At 44.0% G+C, this 23,172-nt stretch overlaps 1 protein-coding gene, 1 long non-coding RNA gene and 3 other non-coding genes across 6 annotated transcripts in view; 1 reads left to right on the plus strand and 4 right to left on the minus strand.

Moving 5' to 3' along the window:
- Window positions 1-1,300: 1,300 nt before the first annotated feature.
- Trnas-uga (transfer RNA serine (anticodon UGA)) lies at window positions 1,301-1,382 on the minus strand. The gene has a single exon. It is a non-coding gene; the product is annotated as a tRNA-Ser (tRNA).
- Window positions 1,383-2,346: 964 nt separating this feature from the next.
- Trnas-cga (transfer RNA serine (anticodon CGA)) lies at window positions 2,347-2,428 on the minus strand. Its single transcript has one exon. It is a non-coding gene; the product is annotated as a tRNA-Ser (tRNA).
- An 885-nt stretch (window positions 2,429-3,313) lies between these two features.
- Trnas-aga (transfer RNA serine (anticodon AGA)) lies at window positions 3,314-3,395 on the minus strand. Its single transcript has one exon. It is a non-coding gene; the product is annotated as a tRNA-Ser (tRNA).
- Window positions 3,396-5,763: 2,368 nt separating this feature from the next.
- Window positions 5,764-23,172, plus strand: part of LOC119372186 (uncharacterized) — a 36,977-nt gene continuing 19,568 nt past the window's right edge. The window contains exon 1 of the long non-coding RNA XR_005179457.2: window positions 5,764-5,948. This is a non-coding gene — a long non-coding RNA (uncharacterized LOC119372186). The remainder of the gene's footprint in view (window positions 5,949-23,172) is intronic.
- The window catches only part of LOC119372183 (Down syndrome cell adhesion molecule), a 45,160-nt gene continuing 31,594 nt past the window's right edge, over window positions 9,607-23,172 (minus strand). The window contains exons 14-15 of one of the 2 annotated variants that reach the window (XM_037642657.2): window positions 18,551-18,675; window positions 9,607-10,950 (exon numbers count right to left, since the gene is read on the minus strand). In XM_037642657.2, the coding sequence (XP_037498585.1) occupies window positions 10,894-10,950; window positions 18,551-18,675 (182 nt within the window). In that variant the 3' untranslated portion in view covers window positions 9,607-10,893. Of the gene's footprint in view, window positions 10,951-18,545; window positions 18,676-23,172 lie in introns of both variants that reach the window. The other variant, XM_049419987.1, reaches the window with a different exon arrangement.

Here is a 23,172-nt window from a genome sequence, read left to right on the forward strand (position 1 = left end):
ATCTCCCCGCGTGACGTCACGGATTCCAAACTGTACTTATCGTATTTTGGCGCCATTTGGCTCATCAAAATTAACCCGAACTTGGTATGTTAAGTCTATGGCCCCCTCAGAGGACAATGTACTTTATTTTTACCGATTAGGAACTACGTGGTCCCTGGTAGGCGCCGTCAAAACATGTGACGTCACGGCGAATGGTGCGGAAACTTCAAGGTGGCGTCGCCACCCACATTTTCTTTTTGCGTGTTTTGTCGCTTACTAAGCGTCTTCTCGCGGCAAGCATGGTGTTCTTGGTATTGTAAAAGAATAGTTTACTAATATGAGAAAAATCGTTTTGCTCTTTAGTGTCCCTTTAATGTTTCTCGCATATTGACTGAATATCCTCTCTTAGAATTAACACTGAACGATTCTTCACACCCTAGTGGTGAGTAATATTAGCATTATAATCGCAAGTGAACCTTTTCGGACGGTGCGAATGATCGGCCAAATCTGGCTCCCACGCAGCATGCTGCATTTTGCAAGGTTTCGTGTCTTAGCGCTATGCTAAGCAGGCCCGTAGCCGGGGGCGGGGGCGGGGGCCGCCACCCCCTAGGGACCCCTAGGGGGTGGCTCTCCCCCAAAATTTTGGTGAAGTGTTTTTACCAAAAATAAATAATGAAAATAGGTCTCTTTCTCAAATAGCCAAGGTTTTCAGCAAGTGGATCCCCCCCCCCCCCCCCCCCCCGAAAAAAACTCCTGGCTATACGGGCCTGATGCTAAGCCTACGCGAATGAAACAGGAATTTCCCCCAAGCTATTATTTATTTGGGTACAGTTGAAATTTTCAAAGATGCACTAAAGTATTAGAAAAACATTCGCAATTACGAATAACGGTTGCACGATCCGAAGAGTGAACCGGATACAAGAATATTGAATTCGGTATTTGGAACTTCAGAGCATTAGCGCACCCCTTCTGACTTGGTGTGATTCACGCACGCTCCAAGAAGAAAAAAAGATTACTTGTTGCTGTTTTCGTCAAGTCTTGACTTGCCACATATATAACTCTCTTTAAAGAAACATTTTAACTGTCCTTGGAGAGTCGCATCTCCCACGACTCTCCAGAGAGAGTACATCAAGGTCTCCATGACAGAGCTCGCTAGTATATTTACAGAGGGTTATAAAAATGCCAGTCAGGAGGCACCAAAGAGAAGTACAATTAATTTTTTTTTTACTGTGTATAATGGTGTAGAAGTTACCACATCGAGAGATAATCCCCAGCATCTAACAACAAAACAAATCAAAAGAAGGCATTAAAAAATTTCATGCGCAGCCGGCAGGATTCGAACCTGCGCGGGAAGATCCCAATGGATTTCAAGTCCATCGCCTTAACCACTCGGCCACGACTGCACGCCTGCGGGCGCAGCTGAGGCAGTAAGCGTTGGCTGGCTCGCTTCGCCGAGCGCAGTGAATACAAAAGGTGTTACGTCAAATGCGACGCGATAAAGTAGCGCTCGGGATTTCGTTGTATGCAACACAATGACACTCTTTAACTTCATTTTGTTCACGTCCGACGCGCGACTGCGGCCATCGAGACGTTTCTACTATAGTGTGCTGTCACTTGTCTCAGTTTCTTTTTTCTTTCTTACCTTTCAAAGGCGAAAGCCCTAGATGCCTCATCAAATGCGAAACGTGTCCGTGGGCCTCAGCACGAGTGATGCGAAAAACAAAAAAAAATCATAATGTGAAGACGTGACAGGTCACCAAAATCTGTGACATCATCACATGACATCATTAAAGTTATTTCAATCACATTACAGTTATTTCAATCAATTAATCACATGATATCGTCGCTTCGTCAAAGGTGGGCCGATCCCGGAGGCCCTCTGCAAAACCACCTGAGGTGCAGAACGCTTTTTTTTTTTTTTGCTGGGGGCTATGATTTATTTACTTTGTTTCGCTTTGCCTGAGTCGCCATATGAGGCATATTCCTGGAATGAAGTTATATAACATAACCGGGACGCACTTTTTCTGCAGCCTCCCGTTCGGATACTCGGTATGTCAATCTGCACAATCACAAATAGATATATAGTACGTATGCCTGAACACACCCTTACAAAGTTGAAGTCATGCAGTTAAAAAAAGTTATTGATGTCTTTAATTGAATGTATGCAAATGAATGAAAGAAGCCTATAATGTTTTGCCCTCGTAAAAACCGACAACAAATAAAAGTTTCGGATTGCAACATGATACCAAAGACCACACACCCTGAAGCGCGGGCGCACGCATTTGGGGCACGTATAATCACAATTATTCTGTCGACAATTGACAGTTCTTGGTGTTTCACATCAAAAGAAAAATTTTAAAAAGTCAACGCAGCCGACAGGATTCGAACCTGTGCGGGGAAACCCCAATGGATTTCGAGTCCATCGCCTTAACCACTCGGCCACGACTGCCTGATGGAATGGAGCCCGTGCCGCAGCAAAACTAAGTCGGCAACCGTTGCTAACTGCTTTGCTATGACGCAATCAACAACAGATTAAGGCAGCCCTCTTAGATTATCGTTTTTCCTAATGCGTGTATTTAGCAAGATATTCTGAATCAGGATATAACGCTTCGCAAGCACTTTTCTTTATTTCAAGATTTAGCCTCCTTTCAAGATTTAGGGCCACACGGGCCCTCTGGACAGCCCTGACTTGGTCCGTCAGCCCGTCACTGTGTAGCATCCGCTGCACGGTGCCTTTCAGAACTTAACGGTTATCCCCCTTTAAATGCCTACATGCGTATTTTTTGTTTGTGTTTTACATACAATGGTCCTCCTCCCGTCGCCAGTTTCCAAGCTGACGGAGGGGCGACACCGCGGCTTCCCCAGCACAATAAGGACACTCCCATCACCCCAGCGGATCCTTTTCTCCTACATCTTCGCGTTTCTTGAGCACTAAGCCCGCCACATGTGAGCGGGCTTTTTTTCTCTTTAAAAAAATATTCTTTTTTCAACCCTTGTTCAACTACTACGATCCTCTGAAACAACCATGCTTACTCCCTCTCCAGTATTTTCTTTTGCAGATGACAAGTAACGACCATACGGACAGCGACACCACGTGACGTGGCGTCACTGGCTGACCTTTTCAAGACAAGGCCAGCAAGGTGCCTTTGACGAAAATAGGGTCACCTGTCGAAACGTCGCCCAGCCTGCCCGAGGCATCTTACTCGTGTTCAGACAACCTGCTTATCACGTTCGTCCACCTTGCGGGATTCCGCAGAATAGATTTGTCGTGCGTTTATAGTTCATTCCGTTAAAAAAAAAAAAGAAAGAGATCATGACTAAAAAAAAGAAGATCCGCAGTCGACAGGATTCGAACCTGTGCGGGGAGACCCCAATGGATTTCTAGTCCATCGCCTTAACCACTCGGCCACGACTGCCGGGATGACTCCTCCGCCGAAAGGAGTCGGGTCACGCATTGGCTCGATAGCTTTCGCAATTGTGTGATCACAATCGCGTTCCCGTGTCAAGTAGGATGCTCAGACAGCGAGCTGCGTTCTCATTGTCTTCATCACAATTACTTCGTTTCTCTGTAGACCTTTTCAACGGAGCACCTCCTTTCATAACTGCGGCAAGGGAGTACAAAGGCTAAAGCACGCTGACGTCAGAGCCTCGGCAGTGCATTTTGGGGGAAGGAGGACGGGTCGGGCATATTTACCACAGGCCAGAGGGGATTATGGCGGCGTCCAGGAAGCGTTCGTTGCGATGAAACCGAGCTAACGTCGATGTAAAGCTACCGGAATCCGGAAGAATTGCTTTGTAAAGGCTGCCTTTAATTCAAAATAAATTCAGTACATCTTCTAAACTGCAGAAATTTCTGCAAAAAATTTGTATTCATGTGCGATTCTATCTATGATAATAAAGTCCTATTGACTCTCCGATGACACTAATCCTTCGCAGCTCTTTCGTTCTTTCGCTTCAGCAAAAAAAAAAAAAAAAGAGAAAAAAATGCAGGGTTTCACGCCCGTGACACGATATGACGCCTGTTCCGGGAGATTTTTCGCACCTAATTTACATCACCACTTACTTGCCTGGCGTCGCGCCGCAACTTTTCCCTCTGTGTGAGACAACCTTGAACGAAGGTCTCGCGAAAAGAAGAGAAAATTGATCTTTTATGTTAACATTCTCATTGCTAAGGCTGTAAAAGAAGTTCGCTATAAATCCTGCCATTGTGATTATCACTTCTTTAATGTTTAACCGTCCATTACCCAGTCTAGCTGACTGACAGATTGCTATTTTTTCAAGCAAATATTAATTGAAAGTACGGCTATACTCAATGCTTAACACTGCATGTGCTGCAGAAACAATATAATTTAAAAATGTGTCGCTGTAGTTTTTGTGGTTGTTTCCAACATCTCTAAATGCGAAAGTTTGCACCTGACAAGTGAGTGCAGAACCGATTTATTGCTGAGCAGATTACTGTTCACGGTTCATGATTACCAAAGACTTTACAGAAAGCTGACGCCATGAGCCGCTGCAAGGTGCAACAGATTAATTCGACGAAACTTACAACACGGCAAAACACGCATTCAATCGTGGGCCGCTGGCCCGTGCTCAAATGGACTTCGCGCAGCGGATCGTTTCAACGAATGCATTTGACAAGTGTTGCGTTTCAGTAGAACAAAAGGAAAGGAAAGAAAAAAACAGGACACGTACGATTCTTCCAAAGAAAGAGAAAAGAAAGGGTTATCGCCTTTCCCGTGAGCACATCTTTTTTAACGTACCCTCCTGACTAGATCCACTTGAGAGCGCACACGAGCGTGATGTCCGCCATCTTGTTCATGCCAATTTTTCACTTGTTCATTTGTGCTGCCCGAGCAGGCTTGTGAGATCACCGGCGTGATACGCAGCACCTTTACCGCACGTTCTATGTCATGCAGTCACAGATCTCAAAATACATCGTTTACACAAGAAACATAAGATAGGCTTCAGGAGCTGTCGCTGTTCCGTACATGCTTGGCGCGGGCAAGGGTTGTGCAAGTCTGCACTGCAGGGACGGCATACGTGTAGAATGTCCGCCTCTCCAACCGTACGATGAACTTTGTAACAGTTATTAGTGCGTAAGGCAGTTCTCAGTTAGATATTTCTCCAAACCTTTACCTACATCAACAACTGTATTATTTAAAGCTCAACGACCGTAGAACGTCTCGCACGAACAAAGTGCTTCTCTTGTCCGTTAGTCGAACACAATCGGCGAACGACCTTCTTTGCCACCTTTCACTTGAAAACATCGTGAAAAGCTACACATTAGTACCTGTGAACACACTCAGTTTCATATCCTAATGTAGCCAACAAAGCTTCAACACTCTAGTTTCGCTTTCCACGTTCTGAAACTCGGTACAGCGTCTGCTCGTCAATTTCGGCAAACTAAGAGCAACACTATTATCTACCTGGTCACAACGCTATGACCAATAGTGTGAGGATTTGGGCCTGTTATTAGTTGCACATCAGAAACGATTTGCAGCACAGGAAACAAAGACACAAAATAAAACATTAGACGATCATACGAGTGCTTAGCGCTCGTATGTCGTCTCCTCATCTCCAGTCTTATTTTGTGTCTGTGTTTCCTGTGCTACACATTTTTTCTGCTCTAACCAAGTCCGAATGGTTCCACTCTAAACCTGTGCGTACCGCGGCCAAGTTAGAGGCAAGATACACCAGCACGCTGCTAAAGCACGCTGCCACACTGTAACGCTGCCTAGCGCTCTTCTGCTGCGCGCGTAGCAGAGAAGAGCGCGCTCGCCTAGCAACAATGTGCGCGACGGCCGTTGGTGTTCGTGCGTGCGTTTGTATTTTCGGATGCGGAGATGGGTGACGGCGGAGAGGCTGCGCTTTCTGTGTGTCTTGGTGCGCGTTTCGACTACTCTGTTGTGCTTGGTGCCTTTGATTGCCTGGATTACTTCAGCGAACATGCATCACGGAGATTCACGAAGGTAAGCGTCGCAGTCATGTTCTTTCCACTGCCGTGGTGTGTGCGCGAACGGGAAGACGAAACCGTTTCAACGGTCGCGCGGCGTTTGCGGAGGAGTCAGAATGTACTACCCCATTCCGTCTAGTTATTCGAATAGTTTTGAACTAAAGGCAGTTACGGTGAGCCTCTTGTTTAACATACAGCGATTCCTTAGCGGCTAACGCCGAGGCCAGCTCAGAACCGCGGTGCGGACGGTTTAAGATTCGGTTGCAATTCGTCCCAAATCCATGGCTGAATGGCGGGAGTTTCAAAGGCCGCTCTTTCTCGGTAGTTTGGTTGGCTGTTGCGTTCGATTCGGGCGCTGTCTTCGTAATAATACCTGGAGCGGTTTCGTGGTGTTTCGCTGCAAATACACAGCTGGGTGGCTGAATTTTATTTTTCTGCGAGAAACGACCATTACGTAGTGAGACAACACAAGCAGCGCGATGTGCCCGTTGGGTCCCGCCCAGTTTTGCTTAATGATGCTATGTTATGTATCTTCGTTTTTTTTCAGCGGAATTATGGCGTCGCTTATGCTTGGAGCGATCTTTTTTGTTGCGCCTTGTGTAGTTTTCAGGGCCACAGTCACTGGACGTGGCCTCACTTCGCTAGTCATGATGGCTCGGCGAATGTCAAGATTAAATATTATCGCTGTATTGAAATGGAAACTAATTCGACCTAAGTACCCTTAGGTAGTCGGCACTGGTGTCATGCGTGCGTTCGAAGCAAAATTTAAAGAAAAAATGAAAATGCCCGCTCGAAACGATGAATGGACGTTACGAAAAGTAAAATTAATTATGAGCTAGCTGCTATCAAAGTGAACCGAAACTTCCGAAAGCTTAAAGCACGGTTAGCCGCTGTTATTTATAAATGTGTCATAGCACTGTAAAATTGTTACTACTTGCATTCATCTATTTCAAATACCGCTCCCTTGTACTGTACCGCCTTTTGGCTTTGAAGGTATCGAAATAAATATGTATTATATGGATATATGGCAAGAACAAATAAAAAATTAAAGAAAAAACTACATAATGTTCAAACGAATTCTCTGCTTTCTGCAGTGATAGTTTCGGCACATTGAGTAGGTGTCAGGCATGCATTGATTTATGGTGTTCTTAATGCCTTATCCAGAAAGTGCAAACAGCCTTCTGTAAAGGAGCTCACATTAGCGTTGTTTGCCTAGGTTTTGAAGGTGCAGTGCATACTACAGCGGCATTGTCAACTGGGCGATATTTTTTAAAGTGCTATAATGAAAGAAGTGTTGATGTGGGAGAGGGACACAAAGAGATGGAAATTTGACGAATACGAGCCCTGATGTTGCGTTTGTGGCCGTGTTCCCTTCCTCCTTTCACTTCTATTATCTAGCACAATAATGCTTTGTGCTGGCCCTCATTGACACATGGTAGCAGCTGCAACAAATCGATAGTCATTTCCTTCAGGAAAACACACTGCAGTGCGTCCAAATTCAAAGTATTTATATGGTACGTCACGACACATCCTGCAGAATCGTCCCGGTGCTTCCACTGCTATATTCCGAGAGGTTTTGTTCCCCAGACAAGAGAAATCTCATAGGCCATATGAACCACCCAACTGATTACCTTGTGGGAACACATATATATAGTAAAATCTTGCATGATCATACAAGTTTACGAGATGCAATGCTTATGTGACATACAAACGTTTGCCTGACTATAAAATGTGCGTGCCATTTGCCCATACGATTTAAGTCAAGAAGTCCTGAATCTTTCGGCCCACCTTTTTTTCGACGAGCCAAAAAAACAATCACGGCTGTTTTCAGTACTTGATGCTCTTGTGTTGAAATCAGTAAAGAAGTCGTGACAATCTTCTCGAGGACTTTGCAGTCAGCTTTCATATGCGGCAGCAAGACACAACCAATTAATTCAACAGACAATTTGGCCATGGAAAGCACAGGGTACATTAATTTTTGTCATTAACTGTAGTGCAGTAATTATGATGTAAATTGAAATGAATTTAAGTGGACAGAAAAAAATACCCTTTTTGTCAGTGCGACCCGAACCCACTGTCTGCTGAATTTATTTGTTGTGTCTAACAAAGAAACGAGCCCATCGAAAAGATTCCTCTTCAGTTCATATGTGGCAGTAGTCTTTCAGCATCATGCTGGGTTAGCATGTCAGCTTTTATGCGCATCTGAGCTTGACATCGGGTATTACTAGTACGTATCACTCGCAGCAAGTACAAGGTATTGCTTGCAGCACAGGCAATATAGCTGTCATTTCAGTGTAATTACTAGTACGACTAGTGGCTTGTGTTGATCATTAGCTAGTGTATTGGCTTCATTCTGGTTATGTCCATTTCTGCATGGGCTGTGGACAGTGGTAAACGGGCACCAGAAGCTCCTAAGAAGTGCAGATAGCTGGGCTTGTTGTTCATACGTACTTCAAAGCGACAGTACAAAAAATGGCAGGACATGCAAAAGAAGCGCTGCGTACGTCTTCTTCTGTATGTAGTGTTGTTTTTTTACGCTGTTCTTTGAGCTTGTAAAAGGATGTGCAGATTTGACCCGATAGATGAAGTCACGCAGATACCTTGCACATGGCTATGAAAGCTTGGCAGATGTTCTGGGCAACATGGAGGCCTAAAGTGATGAAAAAGTGTTGAACAGCTAATATCACTGAAGCCTGCGTTCTGACTTGCCTCGACGAAGACAAGTCCACTTGTCATTATGTCGGCTCCAGCGGCATTCTCTGTTCAGTGATTTCTGTGAAAGCTTGGGTAATTCTGGTGATTGTATGCTGAGTGTGTGAAGTTAGGAGCATGAAATAATGTGTCTAAGCTTTGTACTTGTACTCCAAGTCAGGTTCATTCATATTTGTTCTGCCTCTCGTGATCATCACCCATCGTCGAAGTCAGTTAATGCATTGCAAAGCACCACTTAGTGTCTACCCAGCACGTGCTTTTGTAGTCTCACATTGTTCCCAGAATTCACAACCAGAATACTGTAGATGCGTTCAATGCGTTTACAAGCCACGTTGAAAGTTTACAATTTTAACAATGTAATGGTATCTAATTGTGTTTTGATAGAGTGGAAATTTGTCGGACAAGAATTTTGTATCGGTTCGCTTCGAGAAATTAAACTGTGGTTTACGCAGTGCCTTGAGAATTCCTAGCCAAACCGAGGTATGCTTCTTGTATATTCGGACCAATTGCTCATTGCCAGTACATTATACGGACAACTCGTGTCACCCATAAAAGGCAGAAATTCAGGGGATGATGGAAGCTTGAAGAGGCAAAAAATTCGTGAATGCAAGGCATCGCTGGAGTCAAAATTTCGACCAGCGTTCTTGTCTTCTTCAAGGTTGCGGCCTTGAAGAAGACAACTCCTCTTGTCGAAATGTTGGCTACAAAGACACCCCTTGTTCACGGATGTTTCACCTCGTGTCACCACATGGCACATACTAGGTGGGCATGTTGGCATTTGATAAGTACAAACCATGCTAATCACAGCATCTTTTCATTCTTGCACCACGTTCCACGGTGTCCCATGTGGTTGTTAAAACGCTTAAAGAGCTCGTGGAACAATTTCACTCCCACTTTTACAAAAATAATGAAGCTCAATGTGCAGGACCATGAAATGAATGACTCTATACAGTAGGGAGATTTTTGCCTTGTTTATTGAAAGCACATACGACAGTGGCTAACAATACACACATAAACAAAACTTACGAACACACAACACAAATAAAAACATTTTTTTTACAAATAAAATTGTTCTCATGGGCATCACAGTCACACCACAGTATATTACAATACAAAGGTGCAATAAGGTACAGAAATGCTCAGTTCATCACTGTTGTACCAAAACGCCTCCTGAAATGTCTCGTGAGAAAGCTGCCAAAGACTGTCTTATTTACATAGTAAATCACTGCTGCCTTCAATTTCCTACATCTGTTACTTAAGTCAATTGGAACAGCAAGCACATGGGTGTACGTTAGTAGAAACATTTAAAATGTGTAATGGTGTCAGTGCTGAATGCTACATCAAGGTGAATACATCAAGGTTTATAGGTAGACAAAGTCTAGTAGTCACTGCCTTAGAAGTGTGACTTTCTTATGGAGGATGTAACAGAGTGATATTAAAAGACATATCTTCAGATACGGAGTACCTAAGTGCAGTAATGTGTGCTGAATGCTAGCATGCGCAATATGGTAACATACTGTCCGTGGTTTAGATGTATTCCCCATCAAACCTCGACTTGCTGACGTGTGAACAACCACTGAATGAGAAGTTGCATTTCTGTGAGCCATTCTCAAACACATCTACTATTACCGACAGACATGCTAAGTAGATTTGCTGTAGTGGAGTAAGCACTAAAATGCTGAGTATTCGCGAGACAATTGACAGGTCTTTCAGTTGGACTGTTGGGCAACTCCTGCAGCACTTTCTAATGGGGCTTGCCCGGCAAAGAAATGGTCAATCGCCAACGTTAGCGTCGTAAAACAAGGCTAATTCAACAACTTGTATTGTTGATTCAGCCAACAGATGAAATAACACTGTGCAGTTTTGCCGAATCACGCTGCATATAATAGCTCCCCAGGCGAGCTGCTAGCGGCATGATTCTTGCAATGCTGCTCTGTCACAGTCACCTGCAGAATGAATTGGCAATGCGTCCCGCTGCGTATAAATACAGCTGAAGCGGAGGAAATCCAAGCGAGATCTTTTCTTTTTTTCTTGTAATGGTGATTGGAGATTTAGGGACAGCCAAGTGGAAGTGACGCATGAGAGCCCAGCAGTCTTGGAATGCCTGTACATTTAGCTGCTGTTAGCTGTAATACAACACTAGGTAGAAAAAAAAAAACATTCCCTAGTACTAGTTGAGCTCACCATAGAAGCTGCGGTAACAACAGAAACTGTAGTGGTACACATGACTAGTAGGAATAGTTAATGCCTCACACGAGATTCTGCTGCCGGTTGTTCTTCAGGCGGGTGTAGGTTCCTTCTTTTCGCTGTAATAGACAGGATGAAGAAATGAACACAATTAAAAGTTGCACAGCAGTTTCCACTTGTAGTTCCAACCACCTTTAAGCAAGGAACACTATTTGGTAGCCTGCATAATATCCTTCACAAGCATCTAGAGCCTGCACACCGAATTCTGTCTTCAATTACCAAGTCTGCACTTAGCGTGACAGTGTTAGTAACACCATGTGCCGTGTTAATGTTTGCGGGAAAGCTGCCGTGGTGTAGGCATGTCATTACAGAAAAGCTTTTCTAGTATATGGTAGTGTAATATTGCAGTTCTTAGTGTTACTATATGTTCGATTCCTGTTAAAATCACCACATAACGCGAGGATACTCAGTTCTGCATAACGTGAAATTCTGTGAAACTGAGCTGTGCTGCACACCTCCATGCACAAAATCGCACTGCAGTGCTGAAAGCAGTGTTACAGCAAATGCGTGTAAAACTTGGAAATGAGTGTCACATGCGAGGCAGGCATGGAATGTGCATATTATCCAAAGAATGTTGAAGGGAATTATGTATTATTCAAGTGTGCCAGTAGTATTCGTTCAAAAACAAGGAACTTTCATGTCCTTTGTCGGGAAGGTATGATTATTAGTACCTAATAAGAAAAGAGGTGAAATTTTACCAGATAATTATATGCAGGGATTACGAAAGAAAAGCTCGAAAAACAAAATCAGCCTAGACCATTGGCATGAAAGGGGGAGCGAAGGGAGGGGGTGTTTTCAACCGCACTGCTTTCCTGACATTTTCTTACACCAAATGTATGATAAAATATAGCATACACACATATAGTGGTTTAGAACGCCCCCCTCCTCCATGCCCTCTCTTCCTTAAATAATGTAGTTTGTGCCTCTGGTCTAGACAAGATTTTGTGTTATGTATGGTATCCCTGTATATCTAATGTCCCTCTAAACTATAAATCGCTTGCACAACATCCTTATCAATGATACTTGAACAACCACACATGATGGAAGTGTGAATGAAAGTGAAGCGCAGACATGGGTAGTCTACAAGGAAAGCACACAGGCTATATCAGCAGAAGCAGTCTAATTGCACTGCGTTGACTGTGCGGAGCTTTAACTCTGTAATTTCATGGTTATTTGCATTATTATGTAAAGGACATTTTTCAGAAAAACTGTTTTTAAGCCGGCCTGTTTTGATTTCACTCCACTTTCACAGCAAGGTCACATTTCAGTGTCCTGATCGTTCACAGTAGTGTACAGCATCCCGACTTGTTTGGTTTGTCAAGAAATGAATGCAAACTTGTTTCCTAAGCCTCTCAATTAGCACTGGCCCATAGAGTTTCATACAATACCCTAGAGAGGAAACTGGCGCTGCGATCGTTCAACCACCATGGGAATGATGGGAAGTACAGGCTTCGGATTGGATAGCGTTAGCTAGCGAACTGTCCACGGATCTTTTTCTACAGTTTCAGTTTCGTTCTTCGCGAGGCGTGGGTAGTGGGGTGCGTTCCAAAGCACTCAAGCGGCGCCTTTATTGTTCAAAGAGGCTGAAGACCGCTAGATCTGTTGGTTTGCTGCGACGCTGCAGCTTTACAGGTTGTATTTGACAGTTTTAGCCAAGCGTCGTGCACTCACCGCTGCGCACAGATGTAGCGTCCCATGTCAGTGCAGCAAACTGCATCGAGTTCACGTTTGTTTGATAAGCGCGTCTTATCAAAACTCGTTCAAATCAGCTGCAAAACGACGGCGAAGCTAAGTAGACGCACCGTCGCGCTCCTCTGACTTGACTTCACAACAAAACGAAAGATGCGTTGGAGGCAGACCACTTGAACAGACGCACCTGGCATCGCAGCAGACGATACGTTAAGTGTTTCTCACTCAATACAGTACTGTTACTTCTATAAATAGATAATTCGTACTTTCGAGGGAAAAACAAGCGTGTTTCTTTTCAAGTGTTGTACAAACATAATTTATTATTTAGTGATGCCAAATCTGGAACACAATCGCAGAGCAATGCATACCCTGGTGGTTGAATTTGTCCAGGTTTCAGTTCCATCTCACGGTCACGCAAACTTTTTGCAGTAAGCTTTACGTACAAAAGAATGAAGCAAGTTTTAATTGGAATTAACTTCATATCACTTTGTATTACACTCGGCAAACAAGCGTCGCGAATCTCAAGAACCTAATCCATCCGAAGCAAATCCGAAGCCTGTACTTCCCATCATTCCCATGGTGGTTGAAGCGCCGCTCAAGGAGCCCGCGTAGACACTAGCGCCAGATTCCCCTCTAGGTATTATTGTAAGAAACTCTATGGCACTGGCCCAAATGTCAGGGCTATGAAATTGCCTGGCAGCATGGAAACGCATGGCCTCCGAGATTGGTTGCATTTACCCACTGGCTGGTGCAATGTGGACATCATCACAACGTCAAAACTGTAAAGAATACAGTCACCTGTGGAGTAAGTTAATCAACAAACTATCAAAACCAAATACACTCACAGGTGTAGCGGAGAGCACAGTTGTCAATCATCGAAAATCTTATCTGGTGTAATGTGTTGGCTCTTGATAAATGCGTAATAGTACATTTCAGCATTACCAAGTCTTGGAATGCACACTAAGATTTTTTTCATCCCACGTGCAGTCCGATGAGAATTGGCAATGACTTTTGAGAGGATCCTGACACATCTAGGCACATCTTGTGCTGAAGAATGGCTTCGTAATGCTTGTGTGTCAATGGAAAATTGGCACCAGGAAAAGACATAAGCAAGTAGCACATGTCAGTATTACAAGAGGCACGGAAAGAGGCAGCTTTCATTTTGTTTTTTGTTTTTTCTTGACAAACCATGCATGTATCCATACCTAGCGTAAACGAAAATATACTTGGCCAGGGCCATGAGATGCAACCTGCCAGTGAAATTTGAGCAATATCAAAACAGTGGTAAGCCAAAAATATTTTAAAATATTTTGAAGGTCAGAACTGCTACCACTGTAATCTACGCACAGACTAGATTAGATGCGTCTTACTTACTCCATGCACCGAAGATGCTGGAAAAATACAAGCAGGTTTTCCTCAGCGAGGTAAATTTAGGGAGACTAGTGTGACAGTATATATGTTTGAGAAGCCATCATAAAATGAACTTCTTTACTGGTATACTTTGAAAGAGCTTTGCACATGGGAGCTATCTAGGAAGAACACGTTTGCTGCTGCATTAGCGAGGAAGCCCAGCACATTTCTCTATCCTAGAATTGTAGCACCAGCTAAGGATGAGTTCTACTGAAATGGCGGTCACTGCAGTATTTCATTTGCCCTTGTAATCGAGCAAAATAAGTATATTATGGACGAACTTCAGTTATTGACAGTTTGGACTGTGTAAGCCAACAAAAGCCTTGAATATGGTTCACACATGGAGTTTTAAACAGTGGTAAATGTGAGAATTCGAAGCTATGATTTCACGCTATGATATTCGGTGAGAAGTGCTTCAATTGAAAGAACTGTGCCATGTCAAACTGAGAGAATTGTGCCTATGAAAGTAATTGAACTGAAGGCTGGGCGAGCGTAAGGTATTGGTTAAAGGGGCCCCGAGTCATCGTTTTTAGTCTTAGAAACACTTGTGAGCACAATGTTTACCAATGTTTACAATTGTGAGCACAATGTTTACCTTTCCCAGATCTCTTCAGCATCATCTTTTCCAGAGAAGCGAGCTGGTGTCGCCTAATCAAGGGAGGTCGTAGATGTAGGGACGCCCGCTCCGCGTGTTGGTTCAAATTGTTCCATTTCCTATCTTTTATACTGTTTTATTCCCCAACTCCCTTTCCTGTGGCAATGAGCCATGGTGCCTGCTGGGGAACATGGCTCCCTGGAAGGGTAGTATGGTTCCCCAAAAGGGAAGCCATGGGTTTTCCTAACACCTCATTTGCAGTGGGCGGGCATCACTGTGTAAGCACACGACAGTTGGTTTCTCTCAGAAGTGCGCAATTTTTATTAAAATTTGAAAGGCAGAGCTTTGATTACTATAGCCAGTACTATTTATAGCTAACTGTGTCATTTAAGGTAAACACTAATTATAGGAAGAGCACAGCGATCGAAACGTCCTGTCTGCTTCATCTGAACTATCAGCTGACGGCAGCGTTCTATGGGAATCCGCCCGATGTCATTAGGGTATACAGTTAAAGCTCGTTCGGATTTCACCAGACTGGAAGAAATGTCTGAATTAACCGAACTCCAAATTATCGAAAGTATCAAGAAAACAATAAACAAGTGTCTGTTATGTCAATACACTTTCATTTTTTTGATGAATACATAAACCCTGTACTTATTTTGCATAAGAGCAGTGTAAAAGCCTCAATTTTTGTCATCATGTGACTTCGTTCTCAATGCGACAACGACGCCAGATTCCCATGCCTTAATTAGCCCAAAACACGCTCTGCAACTCTTTCTTGGTACGTACCGCTACCAGCACCACCACCGTGTGCACGTGACGATAGTTCTTTCGCAGGTAAAATGGCCGGCAACTGATAGTTCGTCTATTGCGTTGTAGCAAAGGAGTTTTATGCCAGCATACCGATTGCGGCTGAAAGCTCTTCATCTTCAACAGCTTCCGCCATGTGACATTGCACGCGCATTGTATCAAGTTAAAACGAAGCTGCTGAGTGGCGTGTCTGCATGTGGACAAAACCGTGGTCACTAATTGATGAAGACAGCGATGCGGACAGCACCGCCTTGTTTCAGTTGTCTGCGAACGCCGTTTTCGCTCTTTTGCGTCGCACATCTGCGGGGCTTCACGCTCGGCACGCTCCGAGGACCGTCCAAATTAACCGGGTTGCGGCCAAATATGACCGAATTAACCATAGTTTCGTGCCATTAAACAATGCATATGCTGGCCGGGACCAGGGAACACGTCCGAATTATCCGATTTTCCAAATTAATGAGGGCCGAATTTACAAGCTTTTACTGTAGTTGCTGGTGGCCAGCCCACTGCCGTAATAAGCAGGCCCATGTTTGAAAGAAGGGTGTTTAGAAAGTGGCCAGCTTTGTGCTCCATGCACCACGTATAAGTATAAAATTTGGTCGAGACATTCATAGCGCCAGCACCTTCTATGTGTGGAATATGTTTTCTCACGGAGCCTGCGGGCTGTTCAGGGCCTCTTTAAACTGCAGCTTGCATAAAAGACGAAGGAAATAGGCATGTGAACAAATGGGCACTGATTCAGTTCATGTTTGAAAAAAGTGGTATTTATAATATATCTAGCAAGAAAATGTGCTTTTGTAGAATGACAGAGAAAAAGTTGGGAAAGTCATCTCTTGTGCACGCTACAGTTAATGGGACTACTTACACATACTGTTTAGTACTTCTTTTTTCATGCTAGGTGTAAGTCTTGGACCTCAAAAGCATAGAAAAAATGCTGCCAAGCGTCGAGTTGCCCTGAATAATTTACTATAGGAGCTCTTCTACAGCCACTCTTTGGCTTCATTTCCAGAGGTTACACTACACTGGCGCGCACACTCATTTTTCTATATCAGTGGGACTGATTTCACTGTCTAAAACCCTTACACACTGTCACTCAGCGCAAGCCATGGCTGAATGTATTGCAATGTCCGCCAGTGTTGTCAATGATCCTGATCTATTGCCTGTGCAACACGAAAAGCCATGTACTACATTCTGGAACTTACGTGTACCTGCCAACTCTCTCGATTTGCCCTGGAGACTCCTGATTTCTAACCTGTCTTCTCGATTGTACGATCGCGGCCATAGATCTCCCAATAAACTGCTGCCTCAACCCAATTTCGGAAGAAAAACCCTAAAAGACTACAGTACCAGCATGATCGTGAGCAAACGCAAGACCACGGCTGTGGCACCCTGTCTTGCCCATGGTAACCATGCAGCATACAAGCACTTCTGGTGCTACCACGCTACGGTTGTTCTAAACTGTGGCCAAGCTCTGCAAGTACCTGCTGCTCACTGGTGTTGTACTGTGTCAGGTTGACTGATAGATAGTAGCGAAACCCAGATAGCACATTTTGAAGCAGTTTTAATTAGCTAAGCACCAGGCGATGTCTGCCAAGGCATATAGCTTGTGAGGCATGTAAAAGAGAAAGCATGCACTGGCCAGCTTGCCGGTGGATTTGGAACGACAATATGAATCGCTAAGTACTGTCGTAGGGTGTTCAGTGCGAGGCAAACAACCCACTCAGGTTCGTCAAGTTTGAAATAGCACGGGCTTTGCTACCCCGCGTGCTGCCTCGTATAAACATGGGAAGAAACGAAATAAGCAGATGAACATTGATTGAGATGGGAAGTACTAAGCAGGCCTACTTCGGTGTTTCCGAAGTGAGAGTAATTTATATCTGTTGTTTATTGAACTTGAAACTACCAATATAAACTTTACCGAGGATGTGTTCATGATCATGAGGTCAGCCAAGGCCATGGCCGTGTACATTTCAGTTTGCTGAGAGGAGAGCGAGCCATATTCGACTGCCCGTGAAATGAAAGTGCAAATTCCGTGCACCGTGCAGTGTTGTATTTGTCTCGCATGTTCACAACATCCTCGACTGCTGATGTGCAGTAAATCCTGAGTATGTTCAAAAAGTGTCGCAGGGCCCCTTTGGAGTCACCATTTGAGATAAACACAAATTTTGTTGTATGTTCAAAAAATGTTGCAGGGACCCTTTGAGATAAGGATAGTTTTGTTGACTGATCAAAGGCATCACCTGAAACAATATTTTGTTGTGCCCCCCCCCCCTCCATTTGGTCGACGTGCCGGGCAAAAGTTACATTGCCCACCATCCCCCCCTCCATTTGGTCGATGTGCCGGGCAAAAGTTACATTGCCCACCATCATGTCCTTGAATATTTTCGCTTCTTTCATCTTTAACTGCAAATAGCCAACCCTTCTGGCTTAGATGTGCACGTTGCTGACACATGGCGGCATCCAATGGGCAGTCACGGTACCTACACGATGAGTCAAATGGCCGCTGAGATCATTCGCTGGCTCCCCATTAGGAAAATAAGCCGATACCTGTCACACCTGCTTGCTGCCACATGCTGCGTACATTGCCAAGAAGAGAGCAAGCAATTTTAGGCTGTGTGCAGTGCAGTAATATTTAACTAAATATCGGGAGTGCTTTCTGGCAAAATTTCAACTTTGTGGCAGGGCCCCTTTAAGTCATCAAGGCTGCACTGAGGCTTAGCAACGTTTCTTTGAAGTCTCAAACCTTAATTTGGCGCTGAAAACAACTAGCCAAAAAAACATGTGTCAGTGCCTGTTAAACAATGCCTTTCAATGCCTATTTGAAATGGATGTAAAGTGTGCAAGAAGGCAGTCATAGATGAGAATTTCTTGTGTGTGCTTCAAGTGTGGCAGAGCAGCAAACGTGTTTGGAGCGAAAGAACAGGCAAAGAAAGCAATCTAGTGATGGAAACGAGGTTCTTGCCCTTGCCACCTGTTGGCAGTCCTCGAGGGTGCTGTGAATGCTGTGGCCGGTTGCAAGGTGCAAAGCAGCGGCGTCATGCTTGTCATGCAACGCCAGCAGCGATCGCCCAGGCAGCGGTGGTGAAATGCTTGGGGATGTGAGCTATGTGAGGCAATGATACGGTGACAGAGAGAAAAGGGACACCCTACCGTACCATGGTGTTTCTAGTGGCTGGTCCGTTCCACGGCACGTCGTAGGCTTCCTCCAAGCCCTGGCTGTTCCTCTGGTCCATTGTCCTCATGTAGGAATTGCGGGCATACTGGCTGACGAGGGGGGTACCTGTTAAAGCGGGAAATTTGCGGTTGCATTGAGTTCGACACTAGCATTGGCTTAATTTCCGAAGCACCAACATAGGCCACCATGGTGGCACAGTAATTATGGGGCTCAGCTGCTGACCCAGAAGATCCGGCCACAGCAGTTGTTGCATTTCAGTGGACGTGAAGTGTTAGAGGCCCGCATATTTTGCAATGTCAGTGCAAATTAAAGGGCCAGTAAACAGATTCAGCCTTTGTTTTTTTACACCTCCTGAACGAGCTCACCAATTAATGCAGAAGGCCGCGGCAATCACATTTTTGCAAATATCACGGTGCTGTGCACCAAGCAGACACTTCATTTTGAAAAACAATTCTCGCACTCCTCTCCAGTTGCTGTCCAGTCCTGTTTAGCTAGGAAGTGATGTAATGTTGCCCAAGGGCAACTTTGCGTAGCACCGACTTCACCGATTGGTCCTCTGCACTATGAAATGGCACCTTGGCCCTGCGGTGATGCAGTTTTGGCTGTGAAGTCCGCATTTTCGTTTTCCTGTGCTGCCCTCTGCTGTTTCTGTCGGGGCTGGTACTACCAGGACAACCGGCATAGCCAGAACCGTAGAGTTTCATACAATAACCTAGAGAAGAAACTGGCGTTGCGATCGTTCGACCACCATCGGAATGATGAAGGAAGTACAGGCTTCGGATTGGATTGCATTAGCTAGCAAACTGTCACGGATCTTTTTCAGTTTCATTCTTCGCGAGACATGGGTAGTGGGGTGTGTTGCAAAGCGCTCAAGCAGTGCCTTTGTTGTTCAGAGAGGCTGAAGACTGCTAGATCTCTTGGTTTACTGCGACGTTGCAGCTCTGCAGGTTGTATTTGACAGTTTTAGGAAAGCATCGTGCAGTCACCGCTGTGCATAGATGTAGCGTCCCATGCCAGCGCAGGAAATTGCATAAAGTTCACATTTGTTTAATAAGTGTGTCTTGCCAAAACTCGTTCAAATTGGCTGCAAAATGACGACCAAGCTAAGTACACACCGTGACGCTCCTCTGACTTGACTTCTCAACAAAACGAGAGATGCGTTGGGGGCAGACCACTTGGACAGACGCACCTGGCATCACAGCAGATGATACGTTAAGTGTTTCTCACTCAATACAGTACTGTTATTTCCATAAATAGATAATACTTACTTTCGAGGGAAACACAAGCGTGTTTGTTTTAAGTGTTGTAAAAACAATAATTGATTATATCGTGATGCAAGATCTAGAATGCAATTGCAGAGCAATGCATACCCTGGTGGTTGAATTTGTCCAGGTTTCACTTCCATCTCACCGTCACGCAAACTTTTTTGCAATAAGCTTTACGTACAAAAGAATCAAGCAAGTTTTAATTGGAAATAACTTCATATGACTTTGTTTTACGCTCTGCAAACAAGCGTCGCGAATCTCAAGAACCCAATCCATACGAAGCCTGTACTTCCCATCATTCCCATGGTGGTTGAAGCGCCGCTCAAAGAACCTGCATAGACACTAGCACCAGATTCCCCTCTAGGTATTATAGTATGAAACTCTATGACCAGAACGAAAGCCTCCATGACCAAGAGGCATTTCACAACTTTACCGCACAGCAGGGATACACCCTACTAACTTACCGCTAGAGGAGAGGTGCATGCGCTGTGGCGTATTTGTCTACTTCGCCAGTGCCTCACGCCCCATGACACCGCGCCTCCTCACCGTGCCACTCTGACATGAGCGACACGTGGAGGAAGCCTCGCTCGGTCGTTGGCTGTGCGCCAGTGACATAATCGCTGACCTATTACGTTGCCGAAGTGGGTGTAGCCACGACAATGCGCTACGCTTGCCCTTCTTTGCTACCAAGAGGGGTGGGGAGGCTGAGCAGGGAACCAAAATCAGCTGAATCGAGTTGCTCTACATCCTGTAACTTCCTTATTACAGCACTTATTCACAAAAATTCTTGTGGCAGCATGTTCACATCGTAGAATTGCGCAATTACAGTAGACTCCTGTTAAACGAAAGCTGAAGGGACCAGGAAAATATGTTTCATTTAATAGGAGTTTCGTTTACTGAGAGATGAAAAGGGGTGCAGAATTCAAGCACAAAACCAATCATGTTAGAGGCAGTTGTTCCATTTAAGCAGCAATTTCATTTAAGAAGTTCGTATCAATTTGGACCATGGTATTGTTTACTGGTCCTTCAAGGAACCCCAGGTAGTCTAATTATTTGGAACCCTCCACTACAGCACGCCTCATAAAGTTTTGATGCGTAAAACTCCTGAAATTATTAGATATTATTCTTGAAGCATTAACATGTCTCATATGCTCATGAAAGAAAAGAATAAGATTCAGCGAAAATAAAGTTTCATGGAAAAAAGTTAGCCTCGGTTGTTTCTTGAATGCAAGGTGAAACGGTGCTTGCGGTAAATAAAAATCTAAAAAAGGAACACTAAATCAACCTAGACTGATCAATAATTGTATGAGAACTTGATTGTCAATATTTTAATGTTCCTGTGCTTAATATCGGAAGGGAAAATGAAGGCCAAGGTTCAGTTTTTTAAAATATTGCCCAAAAGTCTAGATTACATCAGTGTCGTGTCACCGATTTCAAAGCGTTTCTTTCTCATTTTTGCCATGTTGGCTCATTCAGTGCTCCTGATACTTGTGCATGAAGGCCTTGGCTTTGGCAGCAGTAGCACTAAATGTATAATCCATTTTTACCAATGAAAAATTTATATAGGCCCAATACAAGCTGTAAATTTGTAGTTGTCGCCTTTCTTTCTTCCTTTCCCTCTCCTCCTCTTTTTCCTCCTCTTGCAATGGGGTCATGGAGGCTGCATGGTGGGCATGGGTATCGGCAGGGTGGCGCAAAAGAGGCACTTGCCCCCCACCCAAGACAAAATCCTGCCAATGCCCATGCTGGTACGGGAACTGCACAGCAATGCTGTCAGCGGTGTTTGCTTTTTTTATGTCTTTGATGACTCATTAAATGTCTTCTGACAGAAAGTGGATGGTCTAACAATTAGTCACAAGGGTCAGGACAATTGCCTCAAGCATGTATCTTATCACCAGCCCACTTTAGGCCCAAATAAAAAGGAACACACATCCCAGTGATTCCCTGCTCTTTCACATCAGCCATCACTATCTGATTCTTGTCAAAGTTCTCAATTCATCGATTCAATTAATTTGCTGCCACCCATCAGCTATTTCCATTCACTTAAAACATTTCTGTTATAATAAATCAGAATGTGTGTAATGAAACCAATATCATACTCTTGAACTGATGGGAGCACAACCAAATTCTTTGGAATTCACAATTTGTGTACAGCGAGTCTTTCAGGTAACACTTTCCAAAATTCTTAAACGCTGTGTTTCAAGGAAAGAACCGAAAGAAATTTCCTTAAAAAGTAAACGGTAACGTGCAACATAGGTGCATAAACGTCAAAATCACATTAATGAATGGCTAAGCAACTAAGATCCACTAATTACCTTTCCAATTAATGACATTGTGGCACATATTGCACTTGGTAGCTGGCACGAACTTTTAGAGATGGAACAATGTTGAAATATTCATTCCAAAAATATGCAACAAAATAGAAGGGCATTGCAGATAAATTTGTGCTTCGGTGCAGAAAACTGTAACAACAGACAGCTTATCATTGCAGTCTTTGACTTTGGGACATCCTTCTGCACATTATCACTATGTAATCTCTGTACTAATTACAATAAAACTGATTCTGATCACGTTTATTGCAGCTTTTACGGCGTATAACTCGAAATATGCACCCATCTCTGATTTCGTTTTAAGTGGATATGCCTCCCAAACTCCACTGCCTACAATTTTTCAAGTTGCAATACTGCCACGTGCGCTTATTTATTTTAATGTGATCGGGTTTCACCCACAAATGCCATTACCACCGCTTGGTGCAGGCTGCCCCGCTATGTGCAGGAGACTTCTCAATTGTTTTCGACTATTCTGATAAGACCGCGCACACGACACGAGTAGCCGAGTTTGTTCTGGAGCTAACGCAAGCAGCAGTGATAATGCTGGAATGTTCACTCACTCATGTATAAAAGACAACGCATTCCGCTGACGATCAGATTACTGATGGCTAACGACTGTGATTGCACTATCAGCGTACAGTGTGCATTGCTTGTAATTTGAGTTACTTAGCTTTCTGGGCACACGGTTCAGCCCAATAAAAGTTTAGTTTTTACCAGAGTGACTGCCGCCTTCTTCACCATCACTACCACGTGACAATATCTACTATAAGTAATTAGTAACTATTGGTTAATTAGTGATTCATAATTAGCATCATCATAATGTGAGTGTCCACCACACCTAACAGTTTACTTTTCGAAGAAATTTTAGTTTTCCTTAGAAGCCCTATGTTTAAAGGATACTGAAAAAAAATATGACTGAAAACATTGGAATGCAACTTGGAAGACATGACTGTTCCGATAAACTAGAATTTATTTCGCATAGTTGGGACAGTTGGCTCTATTTTTAG

This window comes from Rhipicephalus sanguineus, chromosome 10 (genome assembly GCF_013339695.2).
Source record: "Rhipicephalus sanguineus isolate Rsan-2018 chromosome 10, BIME_Rsan_1.4, whole genome shotgun sequence".
NCBI classification, from domain to species: Eukaryota; Metazoa; Arthropoda; class Arachnida; order Ixodida; family Ixodidae; genus Rhipicephalus; species Rhipicephalus sanguineus.